This window comes from Typopeltis vanoorti, chromosome 3 (assembly GCF_054136105.1).
Source record: "Typopeltis vanoorti isolate ZY-2024b chromosome 3, IOZ_Tvanoo_1.0, whole genome shotgun sequence".
NCBI classification, from domain to species: Eukaryota; Metazoa; Arthropoda; class Arachnida; order Uropygi; family Thelyphonidae; genus Typopeltis; species Typopeltis vanoorti.
Window position 1 is genome coordinate 51,597,970 of NC_143551.1, and position 26,617 is coordinate 51,624,586.

Consider the following 26,617-nt stretch of genomic DNA (forward strand, 5'->3'; position numbering starts at 1 on the left):
TTGGCGCCAGCAAGGCCAATGCTACTGTAAGACTGCCAGATCATCTGAATGCAGTTTTTTTTTTTTTTTTTAATATTTCTCATAAGGGCAATCTTCATTTCACGAGCACGAAAAGTTAACCTGTTTACTTTCCGTCGAAATCACTTTTAAAAATAATTAACGAAGTGTTTAAATTTCTAACGAAGCTAGGCATATCATGTCTTCAATTTTTTTTATTTTTATTATTATTATTATAAAGAATTTCGAGTAAAGTCGGCTAAATCTTCTTCAACTTAATCGTATATTTACAACTATGCACTAGTTGATTTAATCTTGCGTTTATCGTACAGTATAAATAGATAATATAGATTAAAAAAAAAAAATCTCGTATCATTCAGACATTCATTCTTCCGCGATCCCACACCTGTTTATACGCACACACGCCTAGAATATTCTACTAGACAAGGCTTTTCCTTATATAAACAGCAGCATCTCACCTATCGTCAGATAACATTTTTTGCTGTCAATATCGTACAGTGATTTAACTGTCAGCTTGCTCGTATTTCGTTCTGATAACGATGGCTTTATCGCAGACTGTGATGCCTTCGTTGCTAGGACGCAACTGGTGGGATGTTTGGGACTTCCAGCCTCGTCTCATCGAACAGCATTTCGGACTTGGCGTACTGGATGATGATTTGCTGTCACCTCTTCCCTACTGTGGGTTCCGTGTAAGACCACAAACAAATACTCAGGAATGTAGGGGTGTTTCCCAAGTGAAAAATGACCGCGACAAGTTCCAAGTAATGCTGGACGTGAGTCACTTTTCTCCCGAAGTGTCCGTGAAGACTGTCGACAACAGTGTGGTGATCCACGCTAACACGAGGAGAAAGAGGATCAACACGGTTTCATACGGAGAGAGTTCACCCGTCGTTATATGCTTCCGCCTGAGGCCAAAGCAGAGACTGTAACCTCCTCACTCAGCAGCGACGGCGTTTTGACCATAAAAGCTCCCAAGAAAATGCTCGAACCTCCGAAGGCCAATGAGAGGTGCTTATAACGATGCAGGAAACGCCTTCCGTTGCTTCAGGAGAAACACAACAGCAGAAAGAGGCAGGATAGACAGAAAGAATTATAATAAACACTTCATTAAAAAGTTTTCTGTTTCCCACTTCTCTCATTGTTATATTTTTAGCGAGAGCGACCTTTCTTCATCATTCCACGTCGTTTCCTGTTATATGTATGGATGATTTTTGTAAATTAATTAATTTATTTTAAATAAATTATTTTAATTTTAAATGTGTTTGTGTTATTTGTTAAGTTCCACCAGTTTAACAGAATCAAATACTATAATAAAAAAGCACAAGTGTTATGGTTATGAACGAATAAATTTTTCATATAAAATTAACGTCTTTTTCACTAAACTATCATTTGCATTATTTAAAATAATAATAATATAATAATAATAATAAACTTGCATATGGCACTGCAATCAGTCATGCTATCTTAATGACAAAAACCAATCGTTTGAAGTGCGAATTTTCTTTACAGGATTTTAAATAAATATCTTAATTATACATTTCGGTAATTAATCTAATCTAACTCTTAGTTAACAAAGATAATTGTTTGTAATTTATATAAATAATTTAAAAAAAAAAGGTATTTAGAGAAATTTAGTGCAGCTGTCTCCAGAATCGCGCGAAACAGAGGAAATATCAGACTTCTATTCGTTGATTGATTTTGAATTGTTTTCTCACAAATTAGAAGAAAAAATCCCAGTGGTACTTTATGTGACAAACCAAACATTACTTTTACAAATTATCTACCAACATTTATAATAAAAGTAAAATCCATACACCAGTATAAGCATATTCTACTGGGGATGGAGCGGTGGGATTAAGTCACATAATAAAAATTCTTGATTTTAATTTTTTTTTTTTTTTTTTGAAAAACACGACTATTCAACATATCAAAGAATTTGTTATTGTCTACTGGTCGGTAAAAGCATAAATGATATACGACGGGTGTGTGGGAAGTTCTGATAAACACCTAAGAATAAAAATGCTATTAAAACAACTGATATAACCACAAAAAAAGAACATACTACTAGCAGTGTTATGAACGTAAGTTACCTTCATAACTCTGTTCATACGTTTCGTTTCTTATAAGAACATATAAGAACTTTCTTGTGATTATATCAGTTGCTTTAATATCATTTTTGTTCTTAGGTGTTTATCAGAACTTTCCAGGCCACCTCGTACATATCTATAAAAGTTAGACTCTTAAATTTCTTATAAAAGCAGTTTGCAAGTATAAAATATTAATAAATCAAGTGATTTATTTGTAATTAATTCTTAGAAATGCAGTAAAAATAAATACGCCTTTATTAATAATATAACAGTTAGCTACGTTTAATCCCATAGAATAACACAAAAAAAAAAGTTGACAGGAATTTAATCGACCGTGAGATGCGGTGATTAATACCCATGGAAGGTAATGGATGGCAATGCTGTAGTCAATAAAGTTCTAACTGAGGCTCGACTATTGCTGTTACCCTCTTGCCATGATCAGAGCTTTAATAGCTCAATAACACCTTATCCCTACACTGTCCAGTACAGATAACGGGGAAGATGAAAAGCATTCTTGCTTCGCCCCTTTAAGCCAGTCATTATAAGGATAAGGATCTCTTTACGCTGTACTGCTTTCCGCACTTCCCTTCTTATTCTTTGAAACCGGAAAATTTATTTGATTAAAAGCTGCGCCACTGATGTCCGTTTTCTAGTAACAAGAAGTGTAAAATGCATCCAGTAGTTTTCCTATTACATTCAAGTTATCTTCAATTAATTAATATCTGCAGTCGTGTCTACTATTCCATCCTTGACTGTCCTTTCTCCTGGGTTCCCGCTAATAGGCTCTAATAATTTTTTTTCGAAAGTGCATCAAGAAATCACTCTCTATTAGGCGACACTCTATGAATATTGAAACAACAACTTTAATTCACATAAAACAATTTACACTAAGTTTGCAGTAATAAAATAAAACATCTCAATTCAGATCTATATAAATCAATTAGCTAAATTCCCCCATTCACTCATTCAGATTATGTCATATAATTAACTAATTCTCTCACAAATCATTTACGCTGAGCAATGGTATATATTACTTAACTGTTAACTCTTAATTATCATGCACATAGACCAGATCTTTTACACACAAATGCTCCTTCCTTTCTATGCTGGGAATATTCTATAGGCAAATTTTTACCAATTGGCAAACAGTTACCTCTGACTTATTACATATACAAATTCCTGACAATTATTTACTTTCTAATCTTCTGTTAATTATGCCTATTTAGGTCAGCCTCTACTTTGCAGTCCACTAATAAAAGTTCTCCTAAAAACTCAAGAAAATTGGATAAACAGATACACTCACTTTGGTGACGACTACCCTTTATGGATCTGGCTTCACACTGGAGTTCTGTTCCTTTTTTTTCCCTGTCAGGTTTTTCTTGCCCTGCTTATGCCGGCGATAGACTTGTTGACAGCCTGCCGAGTCTGTATCTTCCCGGGGGCACGGGTGGAGGTACTTTGGCTTGCTGAGTAGTTACATGTGCGTCGAAAGCAACGGAGCAATTCCATTCCCCTCGAAGATTCCTTCTCCAGGCGTAGAGTTGTCATCAGGGGTCTATGCGTTGCTGGCAGATCGGATCCTCTCATCCTTCCTTTAGGCGTCTGGCATACTTTCTCCTGAAATCGCGTTCCCGATGGCGTACATCTGACGGATAAACGCCGACGACTTCCTGACGACTGACCGACGACCTCTGGATCACCGATGAAAATTTCTGGAACCGATCACTGCTTGCGATCTTTTCACCAACGTCTTTTATTCACTCACTTACGAATCCTTGCACGGAGATATGGGACCCCGAACATTTCGGTGAAAACCCTTGATCCCTTTCTCTGACTGACCCTTTCACTGTTTTTCTCCAACAACACTCCCCAAATCCTATTCGTTCAGGCAGTGGACATTTGTTTGAAGTTTTTGTCAGTCCACCTAGCACTGACCTTGAGCGTTTCCATGTAGAACACGCACAAAATTTGATGTCTTTATAAGGAGCTAGAAATACACTGTAAATAGTGGTAACGTATTGCTTCAATCCTACACCTTCTAGAATATTCCCTTATTTGGTAGAGAGCATATACAATTCCCATAGGGATTATTTACATTTAACAAACATCTATGTACAGGTTACAGTTCTTACTGGGTTTGACCTTGGCAAAATTTCATGTAAAAAATGCATAGTCTTTATGGAGCTACATAAATATTTTTACACTTCTTCTATATTCTGCAAATATAGCTTCTGAATTTAACATATGGCAAAATACCCGATATTTAATTACAAGTATAAAAAACTAGGCCAAATCTGTATGTTCCTCTTTTTTTCCCTCTACCTCTTTAATATGTATTTTTACACGAATCTGTATTGAGTTTTCCGTTTGTTCGACGTAACATCTGGTCTCTTAAGCGGTGAATGAGATTAGTTTGGTGACTAATCATGGAGACTTTTGTTTTCCGCGTGAAGGTAACTTTTAATTTGTAATACTTTAACACATTAGCAGTTTTATCCGTGATGATCTTTTATGTAAGGTTAAGAAACTGCACCTTTGTAAACCATTTTCCTTTATATGTGCCACAACAATTGATGGCCATTGTAAAATATCATGGATAGTTTCAAGATTATAGCCGTTCTTCAGAAGTATTTTTCCTAAAGTAATCCATTTGTTTCCTTTTGTTGTTGCACATGATATGTTGTATGCTACTATCTTTTGAGTGTCTTTATGACACTTCGCTTCTTGACATATCGAATTCAATATTCAAAAAGAAAAAAAAAAGAAAAGTCAGCACACGATATATAATAAAAGATCATAAAAGCTGGAAACAAAATAATTCGGATAGACATTACATAGCACAACTCAGTGAGCCACGTGTCTGATATCTCAGCACGATGTGCCATCAAATATATGGCAATTTATGTTTTAGGATTCAATCTGTTAATATAAGTGTTTCAAATCAAAATATTTTATTCCTGATGAAGTATGACCTTGAAAGGAAACTTTTAACTATTACCTAGAAGGAAACTTGTTAAATAAACAATTTTTGCTGAGTGTTTTCTCTTTGTTTATACTGGAAATTATACCTTCGAGCTTGTTTGTTGTGTGTGTGCGTGTCAGTCCTTGTACTAGCATACTTAGTATTATTAAGAAGAAATTGCATAATAAAAAGAAAGTTAAATCATCAAATACACGACACAGTATATAGACTTGTAAAGATTGTATCTAAGCAGCTTTGGAAAATAGTTTAAGGGAAAAAAAAAAAAACAACGATGGAAATGAATCGTGATACAAGACTAACAAAACAAATTTAAATCAAATAAAAATATTAGTGTAGGCGAAACTAAACGATTTATATAATAATGATCTATATGGATCTATAGTACATTTTTTTTCCAGAAAAAGCAGACACTTTCAAAATTGTACGATACTCATCACCATCTGTTCGGAAAAAGTAATCCAGATGATAAGAAATAACAGAGAAATGTGAGGAATTCAAATTTCAAGGACAGATGAAAAAAACAAAGTGCTTATCCCACTTATAAAGTGCTTGGTCACTTGCATCTTCACAAATCCATCATCATCTTCCACACAATTAGGAAGTTTGAACAACCACAGACTCCCAAATCAATGCAGAAAAACTTAAGAATACAGGTAAATGACAACAACAGAAAGAAAATCTTGCGGTATCATTACCTTTTTTAGGACTAACTTATAATATTAAAGGAGGAATCAAAATGACAAGGTGTACTTCTGAGCGCAAAAAGAGGAGATATAAAGAGATAAGTTCTGAGCCCTCAGAACTGGGCTCCAAAAGATTAAGGAAATAATGCTCATAACCTCACAGGCAAAACAACTATCACTAAATGAAAAAAGAAAAATAATATTCAAATTTCTCAGAAACAAACAAAAAAAAATAATGAGGAAAATCTAGAAAAAAGTAGAGGAAGAAGAAGAATCGAATATATTAAAAGAATGCTAAAAACTAGGCTTGTATACATGCCGGACTCTCCTGGATTTTAAAAATATCTGGGATTCCAAATTTTCTTAACTTCACGTGTGTACATTTTATTTGTTTGGTTTTACCTTGAGGAGTCAGTTGCACAATCAGTTAACGTAGAAATTAGACGCATGCGCAAATATTACTTAGGAGATATTGAGGAATATATAACTTAGGAGAATATTTATGTTCTCTCATTGAGAACATAAAGATTATGTTCTCAATGAGAGAAACACAAACGGATGTGGATGTATCTTAGTCATCCAGTATTACACTTTATTTTAGGTTTCGTGAGAATCATCTCTGATTTTCTGTATTTCTTGCATTATTCCTCCTTTCATTGTGTTTGATTGTACCAGTATTAAAACAGCGCGGTTTTATTTATACCTTTATACACATAAACATTTCTCTGTTCTAATTATTTGGCATTTTATACGTCTTGGCAATCCCCCCCCCCTTACCCACCGTCCTTTTTTGTTGTTGTTGTTGTTGTTTTGTTTTATAGTGAAGAACAACTTTGAAAGTTATATGTATTCAATTTGTGGAATACGCTTTCCTTCTTATTAGTAATAATTACTAGCATTAATTTTTCTAAAGTTATGCTTTTTCTTAATTATTTTCTTCTTTACTATTTTCTGGTTTATTTTACTCTTTTTTCTTCTTTCATCACGCATTGAATTACCTTTCAAGAAATCAAAAATTTTAATCGAAAATATTTCTAATTACATATTTAGGAAATTAAAATAATTTCAAAATATTACATAAATTAATATGTAAAATATAATTTTCTAATAAAATTTGAAGAAATTTTCTTTAAAAAAATTAGGAAAACTTAAACAAAATTTAGAATATATAAATGCAACTTTATAAATAATATATAATGCTCCTATTATCTTAACTTGGAAAGATGTAGTTTTTTTATTTTTATTTTATTTTTATTTTTATTATTTTTTTTATTAATAATAATAATTTGATTTCGTTTCGGAGAAGATAAACAGAAAACAAATAGTTTTTTTTTTAAATTTAAATTTTAATTTTTTTGTTTTCAGTTTAATTTGTCCTCCAATGAGTCATTGAAGGTGTCATATAATAATAATAATAATAATAATAATAATAATAATAATAATAATAATAATAATTGGTCTTCACTGTCCGTACTTCAATTTCCATACTAAAAATCCTTTTACTAATTAATTCGATGATTCTACACATGTCTGTCATCTACTTTCAAGAATAGTCATGCAGGTTATTTTTGTCAAAATAGCGAGAATACCTTTCAATTTGTAATTTTATAGTAATTAGATTTACGAGCCTTGCAGATTGGTAACATAGAATCAGCTCCATTCCTACTAAGCTTTAGTTCAGGTAAGAATACAGGTAAATGACAATAGTGTATAAAATTAAAGAAATATTTATTCCAGTGAATTTTAAGTGCCTTTAGGATATATATGTATAATAACGTTCTTACATTTTCTGACGGAAAATGAATAAAAATAGACTTCAAATTGTCGTTTATTACGTAAAATTCTTAAGTCAAAGCAAAATCCATAAGTCCTTTTGGATTTTGCTTTGACTTAAGAATTTTACGTAAATGGAAAAGTAAATCTTAAGTGGTATTTAAAAGTTTTTCAGTTGTATGTTCTTAATATTGTCTACATTTTTCAGAATAAGCTGATGGAATTGGGGTGAGGAAGTAACATGATTAGAATTTGGAACACCAAATATTGTTTTATGAACGAATTCAATTGATTTAGTGCCTTAATTGACCGATTCATTTGATTCGTTCAAATAAATTATTCGAAAAAGTAAATTTAGAGAGTACAATTATTAAGATTATCATAAGCCCTTTTTATTTAAATGCCATTTTTTATATATTTTGTAACTTTTTTTTCCCAGTTTTTTAATTCATCGCATGAATTACAGCTATTCATGCGATGTGTTTATTTTACGCAAAAGATTCTTTTGCAGAAAAAAGGGGTCTTGCCCCCCCCCTTTTTTTTCTGTCACCATATCTGGTCATCGTTTTGGTGACCAGCTTATCCTCCAACGCACTGAAAGATAGTATAGATATCAATGTTTAGAGCACTGGTTGAAGAGGCTTGAAATTCCAATGACTGATCATTACATGGTTGTCAAATGAGTAGAATGAATGGCAAGTATTATCATCGACAAAGCTGTGAATAGGATTAGTGGTGATTAACAGCAGCCATTTATGTATAGAACAAACGGAGTAGGTAACAGAAGAGCCTTGAGGGACTCCTTCATTGGGAAGCAGAGAGATAGCCATCCACAGTGACATATAATAATTGACCACAGAGAAAGCTGACTGTCCAGCTACAGAGGATTGCAGGTAGACCGAAGGATAGCATAATAAGAAGACCTGGATATAAAATATGATGAAATGATCAGAAAATATTTTCTTTCACAATAGCATCACTTACAGTTAATCAGGATAGCTGCAGCAGATCAGAAATTTCCGAAGTGTGTGTGTGTGTGTGTGTGTGTGTGGAGAGAGACTCTACTAGGAAACTGTCTTTTACAAATTCAATATTACATTTTTTCCCGAAACGGCAATGAACAAATTTCGCTGCTCATAGTTTAACTGTTTAAATTATTTACACAAATTCTTATAAAACAATCTTTTAAATTTAATATTTTAATAAAATTCTTACTATAAATTTTATTATTTAAAAGAAATAACTAAAAAAAAATGAGAATATATTGATATACCTTTATAAATAATTTACATGTTTTATTATTATTGCTTATTAGAAAAACTTGAGTAGGCTGGGGTATTCTGGAGAGGACTGAGTGGAAAAATGGCGGCTCGCGTGTTAGTGTTTTGTGTCGTGTGTTATTGATGGTGAATTGTGTATTTGACTGATAAGTTTTCGGAGATTTATGCTTATATTCATTAGTAATATCAGTTATTTGCTTGCCGCAATAAACAGGCATTTTACATTTTATTTCCCATACAAGGTAAGTCAACTGACTTCGCAAAGGCGATACGCTAGGCCTACTGCCATTAGTGTCGTTGTTGTATTTTAACATCTTGTTGCTAGTTGACGCGCCTATGCTTGATATTGCTGGTAGTCCTTTGCGGCTGCGGGATATTTTACAAAAACTTCTGCTGGCAGGTCTTTAGACCTGCGGGATATTTTATTAACGCACATACGCAACTAAATCGATATGAGCGTGCCTGACCTGGACGTATTTGCTGATCTGCTCGAAAGAGAGCCAGCTCTTGAACTCATTGATAAACTACAAAAGAAGTTCAAGTTGACATGGCCTACTAGCATGATTGACCCCGACACTATTATTGAGTCACTCGATAAAAAGCTAGCACTCAGTTTTATTAAAAAGCTCCTCAAAAAGTTTGAACGGGATTGGCCCGGCTACTTAAATTTGTATTCCTCACCTGAAGTTGAAGTTGAGGAAAATGAAGACTCCCCACAAGTGGAGGAAAAACTCAATCTAGTTGTCTCTACCTCTAATCCTTCTGATCAAGAAGAAACTCACGCACGTAAGAAGAGAAAAATTCTTGCTGCTGAATCAACAAATGTTGTTGGTATGGAAGAGGATGTTCCCATTTCAGATCCCTCTGTTTCCCACAATGAAAAGGTGCCACCGATTATCCTAAGGGAAAAGCAGAGATGGACAACACTCAGAACCATCATGGCAAATTCACAAATTCATTACACGTCTGCTAAAAATGCAGACGAGGGAATACGAATTCAGCCCACCACGGTGGCTGACTATAGAAACCTTACAAAGGAACTGGATACTAGAGGAACCCAATATCACACATTTTCACTTGCCTCTGAAAAAAATCTGAAAGTAGTCTTACGAGGAGTCTCTGAGGATATTGACACAGATGAAATAGTTACTGACCTTAACCTACAGGAACTACCCCCCATAAAGGTCACTAGAATGTTTAGATCAAATAAGACACCTATGCCTTTAGTCTTAGTAGAAATTCATAACATCTACAAAGACATTTATAATTTAAAATCAATCTGTGGACTCAAAATCACCACAGAACCATTGAGAAAGAAATCATCTTCTGGGCAGTGCCACCGGTGCCAAAAATTTGGCCATGCCCAGAAGCTATGCAAAGCTCAGTTCAGATGCGTAAAATGTGGCGAGAATCACCCCACAAACACCTGCGCCAAGCCAAAAACCACCCCGGCTAAGTGCGCTAATTGTGGGGGTCCCCACCCTGCTAATTATAGAGGGTGTATGCATCATCCCAAAAACAGATGGAATGATCCCAGTCATCAATCTACCTCGTCATCTAATGCGAGAGTTCCTGAAGCTCAGGCTACTCAGTTCTCCAAGAGTGAGAACATGACAACTGGTGCTCGCCCATCATTAACTGAGCCCCTTAAGAAAACGAATCTTCAACATCAAGTAAGAACATATGCTGATGTGGCCCGCTCCAAACAGATAGTACAAACCCAGAACCGGAATACTCCACACTCAAATCTATCAGCTGTTATCACCTCTTCTCTTGCAAACATGCTCCAGGATTTCAGCAACTCAAATCCATCCTTAAGTGTCACAAAAAGATTCCTACAGCAAACCCAATCCATATTATCTGCACTCTCTGATGCATAGGAAAAAAATCGTCCCAAACTCTCTTAGGATTATCGGTTGGAATGCCAACGGTATAAAAAACAAACTATTAGAAATCCAGGAATTTAATAATAGATACAACCCAGATATACTGCTAATTAATGAAACTCACCTGAGGCCTGCTGACACCCTGAAAATCAGAGGGTATCAGATTTACAGAAACGACAGGCTTGGGTATAGAGGTGGAGGTACAGCCACTCTTATCAAAAGCTATATCAATCATCACTCAATAACCAACCCTACTACCACCAACCTCGAAATCACAGGAATCAATGTTCTCACAAACTCAATTGGGAACCTCAAAATTTTTTCTGCTTACAACCCTCCATTAAAGACATTATTGACCTCAGATCTGGATGCCATCCTTGGAGTAAAAGGACCGATCATCATCGCTGGAGACCTCAATGCAAAGCATCCTGCTTGGAACAGTAAATCCACTAACAAAAATGGTCGTATCCTTTCTAGCTACACAGGATTAAACCATGCTGTTGTGGCTGGACCTACCGAACCAACTCATCTCAGTACATCTGGCACTGCTGACATCTTGGATATAGCCATCCTGCAAGACATTAAACTACAGTACAGCCTTACATCACTAAACGAGCTGTCGTCGGATCACAACCCAATTCTACTGCAATTGGGAGAACAAGAATGCCTGTCTCCTCCTCATTCAGGCATATCGTGGGAGAGATTGTCTAAAGCACTTCGGGATCAAATAGGACCCGTCCCACACATATGCACACCAGAAGATGTGGATTCTGCAGTGACTAGCCTCACCCAACAGATTAAGTCCGCTATAATGGTTGCAACCTTCCAGAAACCTGTTCCCAAGCCTGATCGTTTGCCTGAGGACATTATGGACCTGATCAGAGAGAAGAACAGAGCTAGGAAGAGATTTCGTAACACTCGCGCTCCTCAGGATAAGACAGTGCTTAATAGATTGAATGGAGCAGTAAGAGATGCACTTAAAACGCATAGAAACGAAGTTTGGGATAAAAAGTTAGCCTCTATCTCACCTATTGATCACTCTATCTGGGACCTACTGAGAAACATCAAAAACAAAAACAGATCCCTCCCCCCTATAATCTCAAACCAGGGCCTAATCCACACAGATGCAGATAAGGCAGAAGCCATACTTAAAAATCTTGAGGATCAGTGCAAACCATCTTATAACAACATTGATTTCAATCATCTGTATAAAATCCACAGACAGGTTAGACATGCACTAAACCTCCCGGATACCAGTGCTGATCATATTGCACCCGCATCACCTGTTGAATTATATGATATTATTAAAAAACTTAAGAACAATAAAGCTCCTGGACCAGACAGCATCTCAAACAGGGTGATCAAGCTGCTGCCTCGAAAAGCTATAGTGCATCTGACCAGTATAATAAATGCAATCTTAAGACTTCACTATTTTCCTTCCACCTGGAAACTGGCTGATGTGATTCCTATACATAAGCCAGGCAAAGACCCACACTTACCGCAGAATTATCGTCCAATCAGTCTCATCTCCAACCTGGGTAAGATTGCAGAGAAGGTCATCCTCTCACGACTCCAAACCTCAATAAATGACCTAAACATCCTCCCTAAAGAACAGTTTGGTTTTCGGCAACACCATAGTACTACCCAGCAAATCCATAGAATTGTGGAATATATCATCACCAGCTACAACTGGCGCCAGTACACAGGAGCTGTTTTCCTAGACCTATCTAAAGCATTTGATAAAATCTGGCATTTTGGACTCCTGCACAAACTTATCTCAGCCGGCATCTCACTAAAAATGGTTCATCTAATCCGTTCATATCTTCAGAATAGAACAATGCAAGTTAAAATTAACGGTTCTATATCGTCCCAGCGCCATATCTTTGCTGGAGTGCCACAGGGATCTCTACTGGCTCCATTGCTGTTTTCTGTATACATGTCAGACATCCCTCACAATCCGATGACTTCCATTTTAGCGCTGTATGCGGACGATACGGCAATACTAACCAGATCCCTCAGACCCCACTTCGTTACTAGAAAGCTTCAAGAAAACATTCTAAAGCTGGAGGGTTGGTTCTCTAGGTGGAGATTGGAAGTCAACCCCCTGAAAAGCTCAGCGGTTCTTTTCTCAAAAAGGCCAATGTCTCCTGCAGGAGATGTGTTACTATTCAATACTAAAATTCCCTGGCAGACAGAAACAAATTACCTGGGTGTAATTCTCGACAAAAAGCTATCTTTCAACCAACATATCAAGTCTGCATGTGCAAAAGCATCTAAAGCCATAGCTCAGATTTACCCGCTAATTAATAGAAATAGCAAGCTCAGCAACAGAATCAAATTGCAACTTTACCAGATGACGATTCGTCCCATAATCACCTATGCCTCTCCAGCCTGGAGCCACACCTCTAACGCTAACATTATCAAGATTCAGCGTGTGCAGAACAAGTGCTTGAGAATGATTCTGAACGCCCCGTGGTATGTTAGAAACAGCCAGCTCCATAGAGACACAAATATTCCATATATTCTCTCTTATCTACAATCCTTAGCTTCCAAGTTTTTTCTAAAGACGTCCACACACCCCAATGATTTGATTCAACAAGCTGCAGCATATGAGCCAACGGACATATTCAAATATAGAAGACCAAAAACTATATTAGCCTCCTATAACGATGCATAATCTCCATGCCCATTCAGGGCGAGCAAACTGCTCGTAAATTTTACCCTCACTGTAACCACGACAGATAGCGGGGAATATGAAAAGCATCTTGCTTCACCCTTAAAGACATAAATGTCAATTGTCAATTGTCAATTGAGTAGGCTGGTTAAAAGTTTCTCTTTGTCCAGATATTCGCCTGTCGGCATAACTTGTTGGTATGTTGATATGTTGATATTGATGTTGATATTGATATAATAAATATATATCAAGTTTTACTGCACAGGCAATGCGTATATATATATATCAAGTTTTACTGCACAGGTAATGCGTATAAGGAATAATAATATCCTAGACAAGAACTAGTCTACCCAAGATGGCGCGTATCGTTCACTGTTATCCCAAATTTTCATTTAGCCGTTAAGTAAAAGAAATTAATTAGCAGTGCCAAGAAATCTCATACGTCTGGCACCACTGCCGTCCGAAATTCAATAAAATGTTTTGCAGAAATTGGTTTCAGATGGTTCTAACGTAAACTAGCTGCTTGTTTTGCAGTTTCGATGGTTGTTTTTACAACATCGAAAAAAAACTACTATTCACTGATGAGGATTAAATATGAAATAATCTTCGTTACAATGTGCTCCTTTTCTTTTTCATAGTTTCTCAGAAAGCAGAAAAGAAATATAAATTCAGCACATTGATTATTTGACGGAATGCAGAAAAAAAAATTGTGAACATTTTAATAATTCATAAACCTTTCAAGCAGTTTTGGCACATAGAATAACGTAGAGTTTTGTCGATCTAATTGTTTTCTACAATCAAATGATATATAGAATAATTACCGAAATATCAAGATAAGTGCTTTAATGTAGTAAAGTTTGAAACTGCGTAGTTTACCTTTTTTAAGGCAAGGAGCCTAAATTCCAAGAAGTTGTATTTAGAGTTGCTAGCAAGCCAAAAAACCTATAATACTTTGGATGGGCAATAAAGAACTTGTTCATATTTCAGTTGATGAGCTGTGGATTGTATTTAGTGGAAAACACATAAGATGGGAGACTGTTGCAGCAATAGAAGGAAAGAGGTAAACAAGCAAGAGGAGGAGGAGGAATTTGGAGTGTGGGTTTGGAGTTGAACTCACTCTAAAGTGTTGACTATACTTGCAGGTGTTTCCATGGATCTAATAACAGCAGAGAGTGCAGAAATTATTGATGCCAGTTCAGATGGACATTAACCGTAGAAGTGTTGTTTGTTGAAAATGCAAGCAGAGTTAACAGAACGCCTATGGGAGGGTGGATGAGTGAATTAGAGAGAGAGAGAGAGAGAGAGAGAGAGAGAGAGAGAGAGAGATGGGCTATTCGTCAACATAACTGCCTTTTTCTGAATTAAGGCAAGTATTTTTAGGGGTCCTAGGTAAAGCACACAGTTGTAAAAACGGTATTCAATAGGCAGATTTATGACGTTTATGGTTAATAGCTGGTCGAGGAAGCAAGCGTGATTTCACGATAGAATAATTCAAACAGAGATTTTATCTTGTCTAGAGGTAGGTATTGTCGAGAATGAGATTGGAAGAAAGCAGATCTTTTTTGTGAGAGATAGATAGAATTGAGTTTATCTAGTGTTGAAACTGAAAAGGTTATCGGAATTCTCCTCGAAGAATGGTTCGGAGACCAGAATTTACGGTTGTAGAGGGTGTTGTGAAGGGTTGTCGTGATTTGTGTAGTGCAAGGTTTGTCGAATGAGAAAAGGTAATAATGTTGTAATGTGCTGTCACCAGCAAGCAGTATATTAGATTGGGGACCAACTGGAGTCAGTCATCGATACATAAGGAAGAAGGTGGATGAGAGAACAGTGTCCTGTGTATCCTAATCATTTATTCATGGAAGATAAGGAAACTTCTAATATCATGAGTAGCGCGCATCCAATCAGAAAGCCCGAAATCCAGTTGCAGAACACAGCGCAAACCAAATAATAGAAGTTTGCTTAATAAACCCTTGTGCCAGACCTGGTTGAAGAAAGCCTTGGGGGATAACAACCTCAACCATCTCTGACTCAGCAAACTTTTCCATGACATTTGTCTAGAGATAGGCGACACAGGTAAGGATCTCTGATCCCTGTTGATCGACAGTGGCGAAATCCATATTGATAATCATTTATTAGTTAAGTAACTTTACAGAGTTGTTGAATGTTAATGGTTCTCTCATTTATTTTAGAGAGAACTCAGGTGAGAGAAATTGAGCGATAGTTTGATAACGAATTCTCACCCTTTTAGGAATAGATTGTATGTGAGATAATTCCCATAATGTATGATTGATACCAGTGGAATATGAAAAGGTATTGAAAGAAATGAAGTTACCAGAGGATGTGGAAGAATGGTGGGACGTTAATAGTCGGAATATTAGAAAATTTGAGAAGAGGTGCTTGGTATAACATCAGGAAAGGGACCGCCTGAGGATAAGGCGGCATGGTGGTGGAATGAGGAGGTGCAGTTGGAGATCAAGGAAAAGAAAGAGGCAAAGAAAAAATGGGACATGACTGGAACTAGAGCCGACAAGGAGGCATATAGATTAGCGAAGAAAAATGCAAAGAGAGCTGTGGCAAGGGCGAAAGCGAGGGCAGTTGATGAGGTTTATGAAGAACTGGAGAGAAACGGTGGTGAAGCTCAGTTGTTGAGAATGGCGAAAGCCAGAGATAAGGCCTAGAAAGACATAACATCAGTCAAGCAGATAAAGGATGCCTCAGGAGTAGTATTACAAGAGGAGGACAAAATCAGAGGAAGATGGGAAGAATATTTCAGTAAATTACTAAATGAAGAGAATCCGAGAGAGAGAGGTGTGAGGATGGAGAGGCAAACGAGAGACCGGTGCAAGATATAAGCAGAGAGGAAGTGGATTGGGTACTGAGAAAAATGAAGAATGGCAAGGCTGTGGGGGCAGACCAGATACCTGGGGAAGTGTGGAAAAGTTTGGGCAGTGAGGGCGTGGATATGTTATGGGATCTGATGAGGAAAATAGCCCAATAGGAAAAGATACCAGAAGAATGGAGGAAAAGTATTCTCGTCCTAATCTACAAAGGAAGAGGAGATGTTCAAGACTGTGGCAACTATAGAGGGATCAAGCTGATGTCACACACATTGAAGATATGGGAAAGAGTAATTGAAGGAAGGATACGGCAGGAAACAAAAATTGGTGAGGAGCAGTTTGGATTTATGCCAGGAAGAGGGACAACGGATGCGATATTTGCGCTAAGGCGATTGATGGAGAAATATAGAGAGATGCAAGTGGATTTGAACATGGTGTTTATAGGCCTGGAAAAGGCATAGGACAGAGTGGCCAGACACGAGGTATGGAGGTGTATGAGGAAGAAGGGGATGTCGGAGAAGTACGTGGGGTTGGTGAAAGAGATGTATGAGGTTGGTGAAGGAGCACCATTAGGAGATGTATAATTATTAATACTGTAATTATTAATAACGTTTCTATAGATAGATATAACTATGATTTCCGTTAAAAACTGGAAGCGCATTTATTTGGCGCCTGACTTATTTTTTATTTAATTTATTTAATGTAAGGAACTTTTAGGTGTTTAATATATTCCTGAGAAAATGTTATATTTTTCATCTCGAAGAGTATTAATAGTTTTATTTTCTAAAAATGTTTCGAAGTATAATTTTGATTGCTATTAAATTTTTATCATTGTTTAAAATAATAATCTATACACTGTTGGTTTCCTATCTCTCCGATGTCTATAGATTTGTTTTATGTTAGGAGATCAATCTCATCAACAAACTTTAGCTGGTTTATTGATGTTCTTCCTTCTAATAAGATATAAACATTGAGACGTAAGCGGTCGACATAGCAAGAAAATTAAAATAACCGATGACACAAAATTATTTAATATTTGCATCATTTTCGGCTAGGTTTCGTAGACGCCTATGCTATGAAACACTTGCCCCCCCCCCCCCCCCGGAATCTACTTGTGGGAAAAAAAAACCCAAAAATTAAATAATTAAATAAAAATTTATTGATGTAGTTATTTCTCTCCAAACTTTGCCCCCCCCCAGAAAGTTTTGCTTTTCCCCCCTCCCTGGAAAATTTTCTGCGGACGCCCATGTTTCATAGCATTATCGATATAGTTGAAAAGAGTTCATCTACAATTATTAGAATTCAAAGAAATAAATTTAAATAATTATAATTTTATGAAACATGGGAATAAGGAGTATTAATACGTAAGATTTTTTCCTAAAATTGGGAAAGTTTTCAAGGCAATCGTTTTGTTGGAGTTCGGACTGTGAATGTGTGCTTCACAACTTTTTTTATATAATCTTTCCAGAAGAAAATTACTTTCGTGTAGCTTTATTCCATTGAATTCTATGTTTAGTTGGACAAGACGTGGTAAGTTCAATCAGACTCATCAAGCAAAATATAATTTTGGCTTCTTTTGGACTAATCTGAGTAGAACGACCAGTCTGCCAACAATAACAAAGGCTGCAAAAACAAGGGATCGTGTAAACTCCATGATAGGAGAGAGGAGGATATATCTGTTTCGGAGAGCCAAGGGAGGAATTTAGTTTACGAACTGGACGGAAAGAAACTTGTAGGCCAATCTGTTGAAGAAGTTTTGTAATTTTCTCTGATAGTCCTTTAACACGGAATCATAATTCTAGAAACTTCTTCTGGTTGAGAGTTAGGATAAAATGATGCAATTATTATTTTTCTCGATTTTATTATATTATAATCTAATATATTATATCATAACAAACTAAACGTTCTTAAAAGAATTGGGCGATGGACTGAGTCCTTGACTCTTTATCCCGTCATCTGAATGAAGGAAATCTGTGTGGATGGGGTGTTATTGAGCTAAAGCTCTAATCATTGCTGGGTAACGGCAATAGCCAAACCTCAGTTAAAACTTCATTACAGCATTGCCATTCGTTACCCTGGTGTTTAAGTAAAGGGTAAAATCTCAAAAAACCAGACGCTCTCTAGGCCACTCATTCGTGAGCGAAAGACCGTCTAAATCTCCGCGTTGGTTCTACTCGACCACCGAGCAGAACCGCTCATTCCGAAGAAAATAATAATTCACCGGCAAGAACCCCTCAGCGGGCCGTGCCGGAGAACACTTTTCCCGGTGACTCAAATTGCTCCCCTAGGGCAAAAACCCTAAGAGAGCGAACTCATTACCCAGGATAACAGCAACAGCCGAACCTCAGTTAACTTCCTTGGTTCAGCATTGCCATTCGTTACCCTGGAAGTCCTAAAAAGGACTTTCTCTCTGTCTTACCTGAAAAGGACTTTCAATCCACAAACTAAACGACGGATATTTTTTCTTGTAAATAAAGGAAACATTTTTTTCTTAAATAGGTGCTATGTATAGTTCTAAATTACTTATTGTGAAAATAAAGATAAAAAGTAAATCTTATTAATATGAAGTGTATTTTAAAGTTCCAATTATTTATAATAAAAATTAGTTAATTATATTTAGAATAAAATAGGAACCATGTATGGTAAATCGTCTTGTAAGATGTGCGGTATTGGAAACACTCATATCGACAAACTTTTCGTTGGTACTATAAGGATACTACGCTGTCTTTTCTGGTTATGGAGAGTCAACGCAATCATTTATTTAAAACATACATGAACAATAAATAAATAAATATTACAATACATACCTATTAACTAATCAACAAATGAATATCAAAATGCATAAATAAATGATGACATGAAACATCTTCAAATTTCTCTTTGAGCAATTTGGTAATTGACAATTTTTCCTGTCATTTTTAAGTACGAGACGAATTTCGTCTCTGTGTGAGACCATTACTGTGCTTATTGAAGGCCTGAAGTAGCTTGGAAAATTTGGTTTGATATCTAGAGGCATGGTTTCCGTAATCTATCTCTTGTAAGTCCATCTACGGTAATACATACGGTAAGCTACTAACCTTTGGGTGGAATTCATGTAAACAAATTAACGACACAATTATCTATATATTATATTCACTTGGTGTGAATTTTTTAAGTCAGTGTTCTGTGTTGTTCACAAATAGTTTCATATAATGGTAATCAAAAGCAGTAAATTATAACATGTTTTGTGATTCCAATATTGTCAATGAAGTTTCTTTTTTTTTCTTTTCATTTTTTTTAAAATTTATTTGAAAGGGAAGAGTCAAAGGTAAAAGTTTAAAAGATGTTCTCCAATCAAGATAAACCTGACAAGACTGGAAAGTCTTGTTAGGTTGATATCACTACTTTTTTATGATAAGCGTTTGTTCCAGGAAAAAAGACGCGAAATTTTTCAGGTGCTTCTCTTACTTGACATATTCACGGTAACTAGGGAAAGTTTTGTTTTCATGGAATACTGTTTCATACACTTTTATATTTTGTAATGTCATATCTCAATCTTGCACATACAATCCCACTCACACACTTTTTATAGACTGTCATAAAGAATGAACTTGTAGCATTAAACGTGTTTAGCTCAGGGGAAGATTAAGAATGTTGCAGACTGTTACTGATAATGTTAAGCAATTATCCCCAGAAATGATGAAAAAAAAGTTCTAACTTCTAATTAAGCAATTTCGGGGTTAAAAGCATATTGTTGAGTTACAATTAATACTTCAATTATTACTATGTGGTGTCTAGCAGGGGCAGGCAAGTTCTTCGGTAATAACAGCCGCATATAATACATTTTTGAATGTTCAAGAGACGCAGAAAATGTTATTTTAAAATAGTATTTATAAATAATAAATAATAGAAAGAACTATACAGTAGTCCTACTCACCAAAGAAGAATGTGTTTAATCTCTACTCATTGAAGACTTTGAATGATTCTTCATTTGTGCAGTTAATAGTTTAAAATCTGACTGGCAGGATGTCAGAGCTGTTCTAAGAAGCTCGGTGAGATGGCTTAGTGCTATCAAGTGAGGATAGCACGATGTTTTGACTCGACAAATTTCATTATAGAGAAGAGAGAGATTCACAACAGTAAGTTATCCCAAAAACAGAAAGTAGTCGGAAGCCAGTTTTCTGAAGATCGGGATACTTTGCTTCTAGGATTTGTTTCCAAAAGTCAGTTACAGATGAGCTTTTATGTACTAGCTTCAAGCTCACATCTCCCTGCAACTCAATAAGCTCTGTCTCTATTTGAAGCAACATCCGCGGTAAAAGGTGCAGCAACAGGACATCCATCGTTGATGACATCAATCACAAAAGGATTCACAAGAAATTCAAAACATGGTTTTAACTTTTTTTAGTTTCTCAAACCTATTCTCAAAATCATTATAAAGTGTTTCATATTGTTTCAGGTTACTAAAACAATACTGAAACAATCTTTCGTATTGTTTCAGTTAAAATCGTCCTCCATTACATTTCCCAACCAATGAGAGTGTTGGTTAAACACTCTAATTTCTTGTTCATATTTCCGTTTTATATTCTTCTGTGCTCAGTCATTTTAATCAAGGGTTTTATAACTTTCGCTAAAATCAATCTTAATTATTTATTAATCAGAAAAGTACTTATCTACACTAAAATTCACTAGTTATATTCCGTTACCCCCTTCATGCAGTACACACAAGCGCGTAACTTGTGTGTACTGCATGAAGAGTGATGACGCAGGGTCCAGGCAACGGAGGCGGTGGGTAATGCAGCGATCATAGTAGTCACTTTTGGAACTAATTTTGGCGGGAGCGACACAGGCCATAAAATATCGAAACACGTATTACCAACCAAATACGATAATAAATCCATACTAACAACCCTTTTGGCCGGTACCATTTAAAAGCTAAAAATGTAAAGTTTCAAAATATATGTTTTTTTTTACTTATCTTTAAAGTATTTACGAAATAAAATATTCTAATATTGGTACATACTACACTACTATAGATTATTAAAATAAAAGTTTAGATAAAATGGCAATGAAAACCAGTATTGTCTCGGGAGCCGCACCTAGTAGCTTTGGGAGCCACATGCGGCTCGCGAGCCGCAGTTTGCCCACCCCTGGTGTATAGAAACGTAAATGTTTTCGTATACCATAAATTATTTTGTATTTTGCAAAACGTCTTAAAACTAGTAGAGAACATTTCAGTATGAAAACCAAATTTTGGTTTTCATACTGAAAACCAAATACTGCTATAGAATACTTCAATCATTTGTGGAAAGAGAAAAACACGCAACTTCTGTAGCGAGGGTGTTTATATTGATTACATATCAAATGTAAATTAATACAATTTTATGCTTCTATTATGTACATAGAGTTGTGTAGAGGGAGACTCAAATATTATTCGTTAACAAAGGTTTTCAATAAACCTTAATCCGCCACTAGAAGAAAGATACTGACAAACACCTGGCTTGTACGAACGAAATACTATAACCAGGATGCAGTTGGCATTCTTTATGGAAGGCTGAGTACGTGAACAAAAACACAGAATTCCTTTTTGCACAGTAGCGTCAACGAAAAGGAACTAAAACAAGTTTTAAATAAACGTTAATTTTATCAATTTTATTTCGTTAGTCGGCTTTGAATGAATGGAAGACTTTCCCTATATATACTCGTTCCATTATGACATTCTTAGAGAATTCAGTTTCCTGTTTCTCAACCGAGGTTGAGAAACAGGAAACAGAATCATACTATCCCAACCGAGATAGTATGATTTAAAAAAAAAAAAAAAACTTCTTTTAGTGATCTCAGTGAACAAGAATATGTATGAGTAATTCTGCACAGATGCCCTTCCCTATATATATAGACTTGCTTTCGATTCTCATGAATGACACAAGACATTTGGAGTTTTCAATTCAGGTGAGTTTCTTTCTCCTTCCTTTATTCTCACAGAAACGCGGGAGTTTTCATACCTAAAACAGAGCAATCGACCAGAGAACACAAACACGCTATTTAGAGCTATGGCCGAAGCAAACTAACACCATGAGGCCAGTATACAGTATTACATCTTTAATTGCGTGTATTCTTCTGACCACTTTGTTATTCTGATGAAAAACCCGAGTTTTTCGGTGGAAAAAAAAAGCCTGCAACAACCTCAATATGAAATGGCATGGGGGAGTGGGGTGGTGTTACTAAGGAGAACACGCAATCGACAGACAAAACTACTATCTTGTAAAGGCGCATTGTGTACCATTATTTAGCTTAAAATGGCCTCCCGCAATGAATTTTCGGACACATGCAGGATTTGACATGTGATAATTATTGTTTTTGTTTAGAACTGAAAATAAATGACCTTACCCAATACATTATGCCAAATGAAAATTAGTGTTAGCACTCTCTTATAACTGCTAACACACAATACAGGTTGAATTAATATTATTAGACCTCCAAAGAGTCAAAAGAACATTACGGGAGGTCCCACTGTCACATACATACATACAGTTTCATCATACCTTGCCTTATATCATTCACGCTCTCCGCACTCACCATACTCTTGCATACCAATGCATTCCAATCACACACCACTTTTCATACAAAACTGTGTTCCTCATCTCCACCTTGGTCACATCCTCCTTATATACAGCTTCCAGAAATGCCCTCTTCTTCTTCTCCTCTGTCTTTCTCATTAATCTGGTAATAATCCCTTAGCAATTTATATTCTTCAATCATATCCTTCTTCATCTATCCCCGAGTCTGAAAATTTTCATTTCCCTAATCTGTCTATCAGCATTCTACAGACCAGAAACTACCCTTAGTCCATCGTTTCTATACCCTTTCCAATCTCGTTTTGACCCTTTTGAAGACCAGCTGACCAAATCCGCACAATAATCCATATATATATATATATATATACGGCTGATCAAAGCTTTATACAGTGGAACCATAACATCCTTACTTCTACACGCCAATGTCCTCCCCATCATTGTCATAACTCACTGTGCTGCCTTCATAATTTTAGCAATGTATCCCCAAGATTTTAGAGCCTTGTCCACATTCACTTGCAGATTCCTCACTCCTCCACCTCCTCAAAGATATTCCCAAATTTCAAAGCCTTACACTTTCCAACATTGAAGTAGTAACCCCACGAGTGCAAATGCATTCATGTCCTCCAACAAAGCCACAAGGTCCCCTCAATCCTCTGAGTTCTCCCAACTTCATCATCTGCAAAAAATTACATGTCACCATTTAGACCTCTCTCAATATCGTTAATATGCAAGTCGAACAGGCGCTTGGGGCACACGAGTGGAGACTTTCTTTTTCAACCCAGCGCGCCAACATACCAATTTGTCAATCTATCAAAGGCTTTTGCAAAATCTAAATACACAGTGTATGCATCGCCCTTGTCAAATGCATTTGTCATCTTGTTATAATAAGTAGACTAAATGAATTATGTATTTCCGTGGACTAATGTCTGTAAAAAAGTTACGTTATTCAGAGAACTGATACGTTTGTAAATATATGTAATATTAAACTCGATCCGAATTTGGTTTAAATTACTCCGGACATGATTTTGGCTAATGCTATTGGTACAAATTGTTGAATGATTTGTTAATAGAGCTTCTTCCTACCAAGTTTCATTAAATTTCCCTCGGCCGGTAAGGGTTACTAATATTTGAATCATGGATAATCGTACATCCAAAATTCCAACCATCTATTTCCAATAATAAATTGATCAGATTAAAATTTAAAAATGACTCACAAATGCTAAAGATTCCACATCATAAATTTGAATAAAAACATTCAGTTAGAATAACCAAATAACTTCCGTGCAGCGCTGATAAAATAATTCTTACTGTAGGTGGCGCTTACATTTTGAGAAACATCTAGAAACCACTGTTAATAATTGTTAACACTAGTTTCTAGGTATGTCACAAAATGCGCCATTTTGTGTTGTTTTGCGATCATTTCCTTGTATTACTCCGAGCATTTGGGGGGGGGGGGCAATAAAATGTTTGAATTTCCCTTTCTTTTATAAGAAAAGGTATCGAGAAAGAAAGATACTTAAGTGCCTCAGCCTAAGAAACGATGTCTTGAAGGCAAACAAAGACTTTCATGTAACCCACTGATCTACAATTCGAAGGGGGGGATCACAAACGATCTCCTTTCTTCAAACCCAACAAGGTACCGTTTATTTGTGCACAGAAACACAGTCACGACAGGAAGCTTTTAGCTTCGAAAGCAATCATGTATATCAACCAACCCCAACATAGGTTTTCAAACTTTCTGCATATGATATTAAAAATTATATGCAAATCGGAATTTAATAATCCACCGCTTGGGAAGATGGTCGGTGATAAAAGAAAGTATCCTGTTCATTTCTAATCATCTTTAGTGTGTAAGCTCAAGGTCATTCGTTGGTGGGGGAAGTCAATTCATCCATTTGAATGCAATGTCACTAGAATTTCTTTAAAAAAAAAAAAAAACTATAGAAAATATATATAATCCCATGTTATTTACGATCAGCCTGTTGGCACCTCACTTCCATTTTGTTTTATTATATTATTATCACACATTAATATATATATATATATATACAGTATATATATACTAGGGGCTTCGGAACCTACGGCGCCCAACTGCCCGAGTTCCGGACTGCTAGGTCAGTTCTCCTTGAATTCTGATGACTCAAATTTTGAAGACTCGACACTCAGGGTAGCCCCTGAGTTTCAAAACGTTTCAAATAACTTGACACAAAAACGTTACATAAAAAGGCTTATCATTTTATATCTAAAATAATACACAGGAGGTTAATGAAATAAAATATTCAGTTGCATTTACTTTATTATGAAGATTCTTAATCATTCATTTACGATAGGTCAGAGCATTTTATTCTAAATCTTATGGCGTCAATGTTCAATTTATGCGCCCTCACTTCTAATCATAGGCTGTTTTAAAAGGGAAAATTTTAATTGTGTATTATGGGTACAGTACTTGACTTCGTTATGTGCTCAGCAGGGACTTAGAAACAATGTTTCAGGAAAATTGAAATATCTAGTTTGCATTCCTCCTAGCTCAATTTAATTAATTATTATTTGTAAACAGAGGCCAAGCCAATATTTCCAGAGCTAGATACAGGATTTGGTATTAATATTTTGTTTCTTTACTGCACAGATTACAGCTTAATTTTAGTTTAAATTTATAACTTTACTAGTCTTAAATATTTGTACGTTTAAAATATAATCGGAAAGTAGCAAGTAAGGAAAATTAATTTTTATGAAATAAAACAAACAAATATTATTTTAAGGATATTTTATTTCAACGTTATGAAAAAGGCGAGTACAATACTCAATTGCATCTAGATCTAATCAAAGTGCAATCCAGCTTACAATTTGTTATACAAAAAATGATCTGCATAATCTAAAGCAATATTACAAAGTAATACTTAACAGAACAAAACGTATCAACAATTCTTATTAGGCTTTCTTCTCTTGTTTTGCTTCCCCAAGGGTAACAGGAGGAGTTTCCTGCATCTTGATAGGAACCACTCTTTCGTTACTCTTGACTGGTTCAAGAGCTTTTTTAGGAGCTTGAATAGTTAATACACCATCGCTACTAAGGTTGGAAGTAACAGTCTCTGGTTCAGCCTCAGGAGGCAGCATATAACGACGGGTGAACTCTCTCCGGATGAAACCGTGCTGATCCTCTTTTTCTTCGTGTTTGGCATGGATCACCACACAGTTGTCCACAGTTTTTACTGACACTTCGTCGGGAGAGAAATGACTTACATCTAACATCACTTGAAATTTGTCGGGATCGTTTTTCACTTCGGAAACACCCCTACTCCACGGAACACTCATTTGTCGCCTTGGCCTTATGTATAGTCCCCGATAAGGAACTGGTGGAAGTAGATCGTCTTCTAACATACCTAAGCCAAAATTCTGGTCGCCAAGACGAGCAGGAAAATCCCATACATCCCACCAGTTGCGACCTAACAAGGAAGCTACCAGACTCTGAGATAAAGCCATTATTGACCTCTTACCGCAAAATCTGACTGCTTAAACGTACTCTACGCAACTAGAACGTTCAAGAAGCTATTTTCTCTCTTCCTGCTAAAAACCACTTCTTATAAAGGCGTAACTTCGGGTTTGCGCAACACCTAGAACATTCGCGAACTACGTTTATGACTATTATGCACCTGCTGCGCATGACTGAAGAAAATTCTGGTAACTTCCATTACACGTGTGCTGCCCTCTGTCAAACTACGTAGCTCAACACGTGGAGTTTTTTTTTTTTTTTTTTTTTTTGTACACATCAGCTGTATTTAATGTCAAAACAGTATTACATTATACATAGTAACAACTGTTCCAGAAATTTTATACCATGATAT

At 36.0% G+C, this 26,617-nt stretch overlaps 1 protein-coding gene and 1 pseudogene across 1 annotated transcript; one reads left to right on the forward strand and one right to left on the reverse strand.

Moving 5' to 3' along the window:
- The first annotated feature begins 578 nt into the window (after positions 1 to 578).
- The window catches only part of LOC150108128 (alpha-crystallin A chain pseudogene), a 76,922-nt pseudogene continuing 50,883 nt past the window's right edge, over positions 579 to 26,617 (forward strand).
- Positions 25,525 to 26,374, reverse strand: LOC150108129 (alpha-crystallin A chain-like). The gene has a single exon (XM_090390612.1). The coding sequence runs from the start codon at positions 26,253 to 26,255 to the stop codon at positions 25,704 to 25,706; it is 552 nt and encodes a 183-aa protein (XP_090246738.1). The 5' UTR covers positions 26,256 to 26,374; the 3' UTR covers positions 25,525 to 25,703.

What these genes read in the sequence shown, in the direction of transcription:
- LOC150108129 (XM_090390612.1), bottom strand. Translation starts at nt 26,255, where the DNA reads ATGGCTTTATCTCAGAGTCTGGTAGCTTCCTTGTTAGGTCGCAACTGG.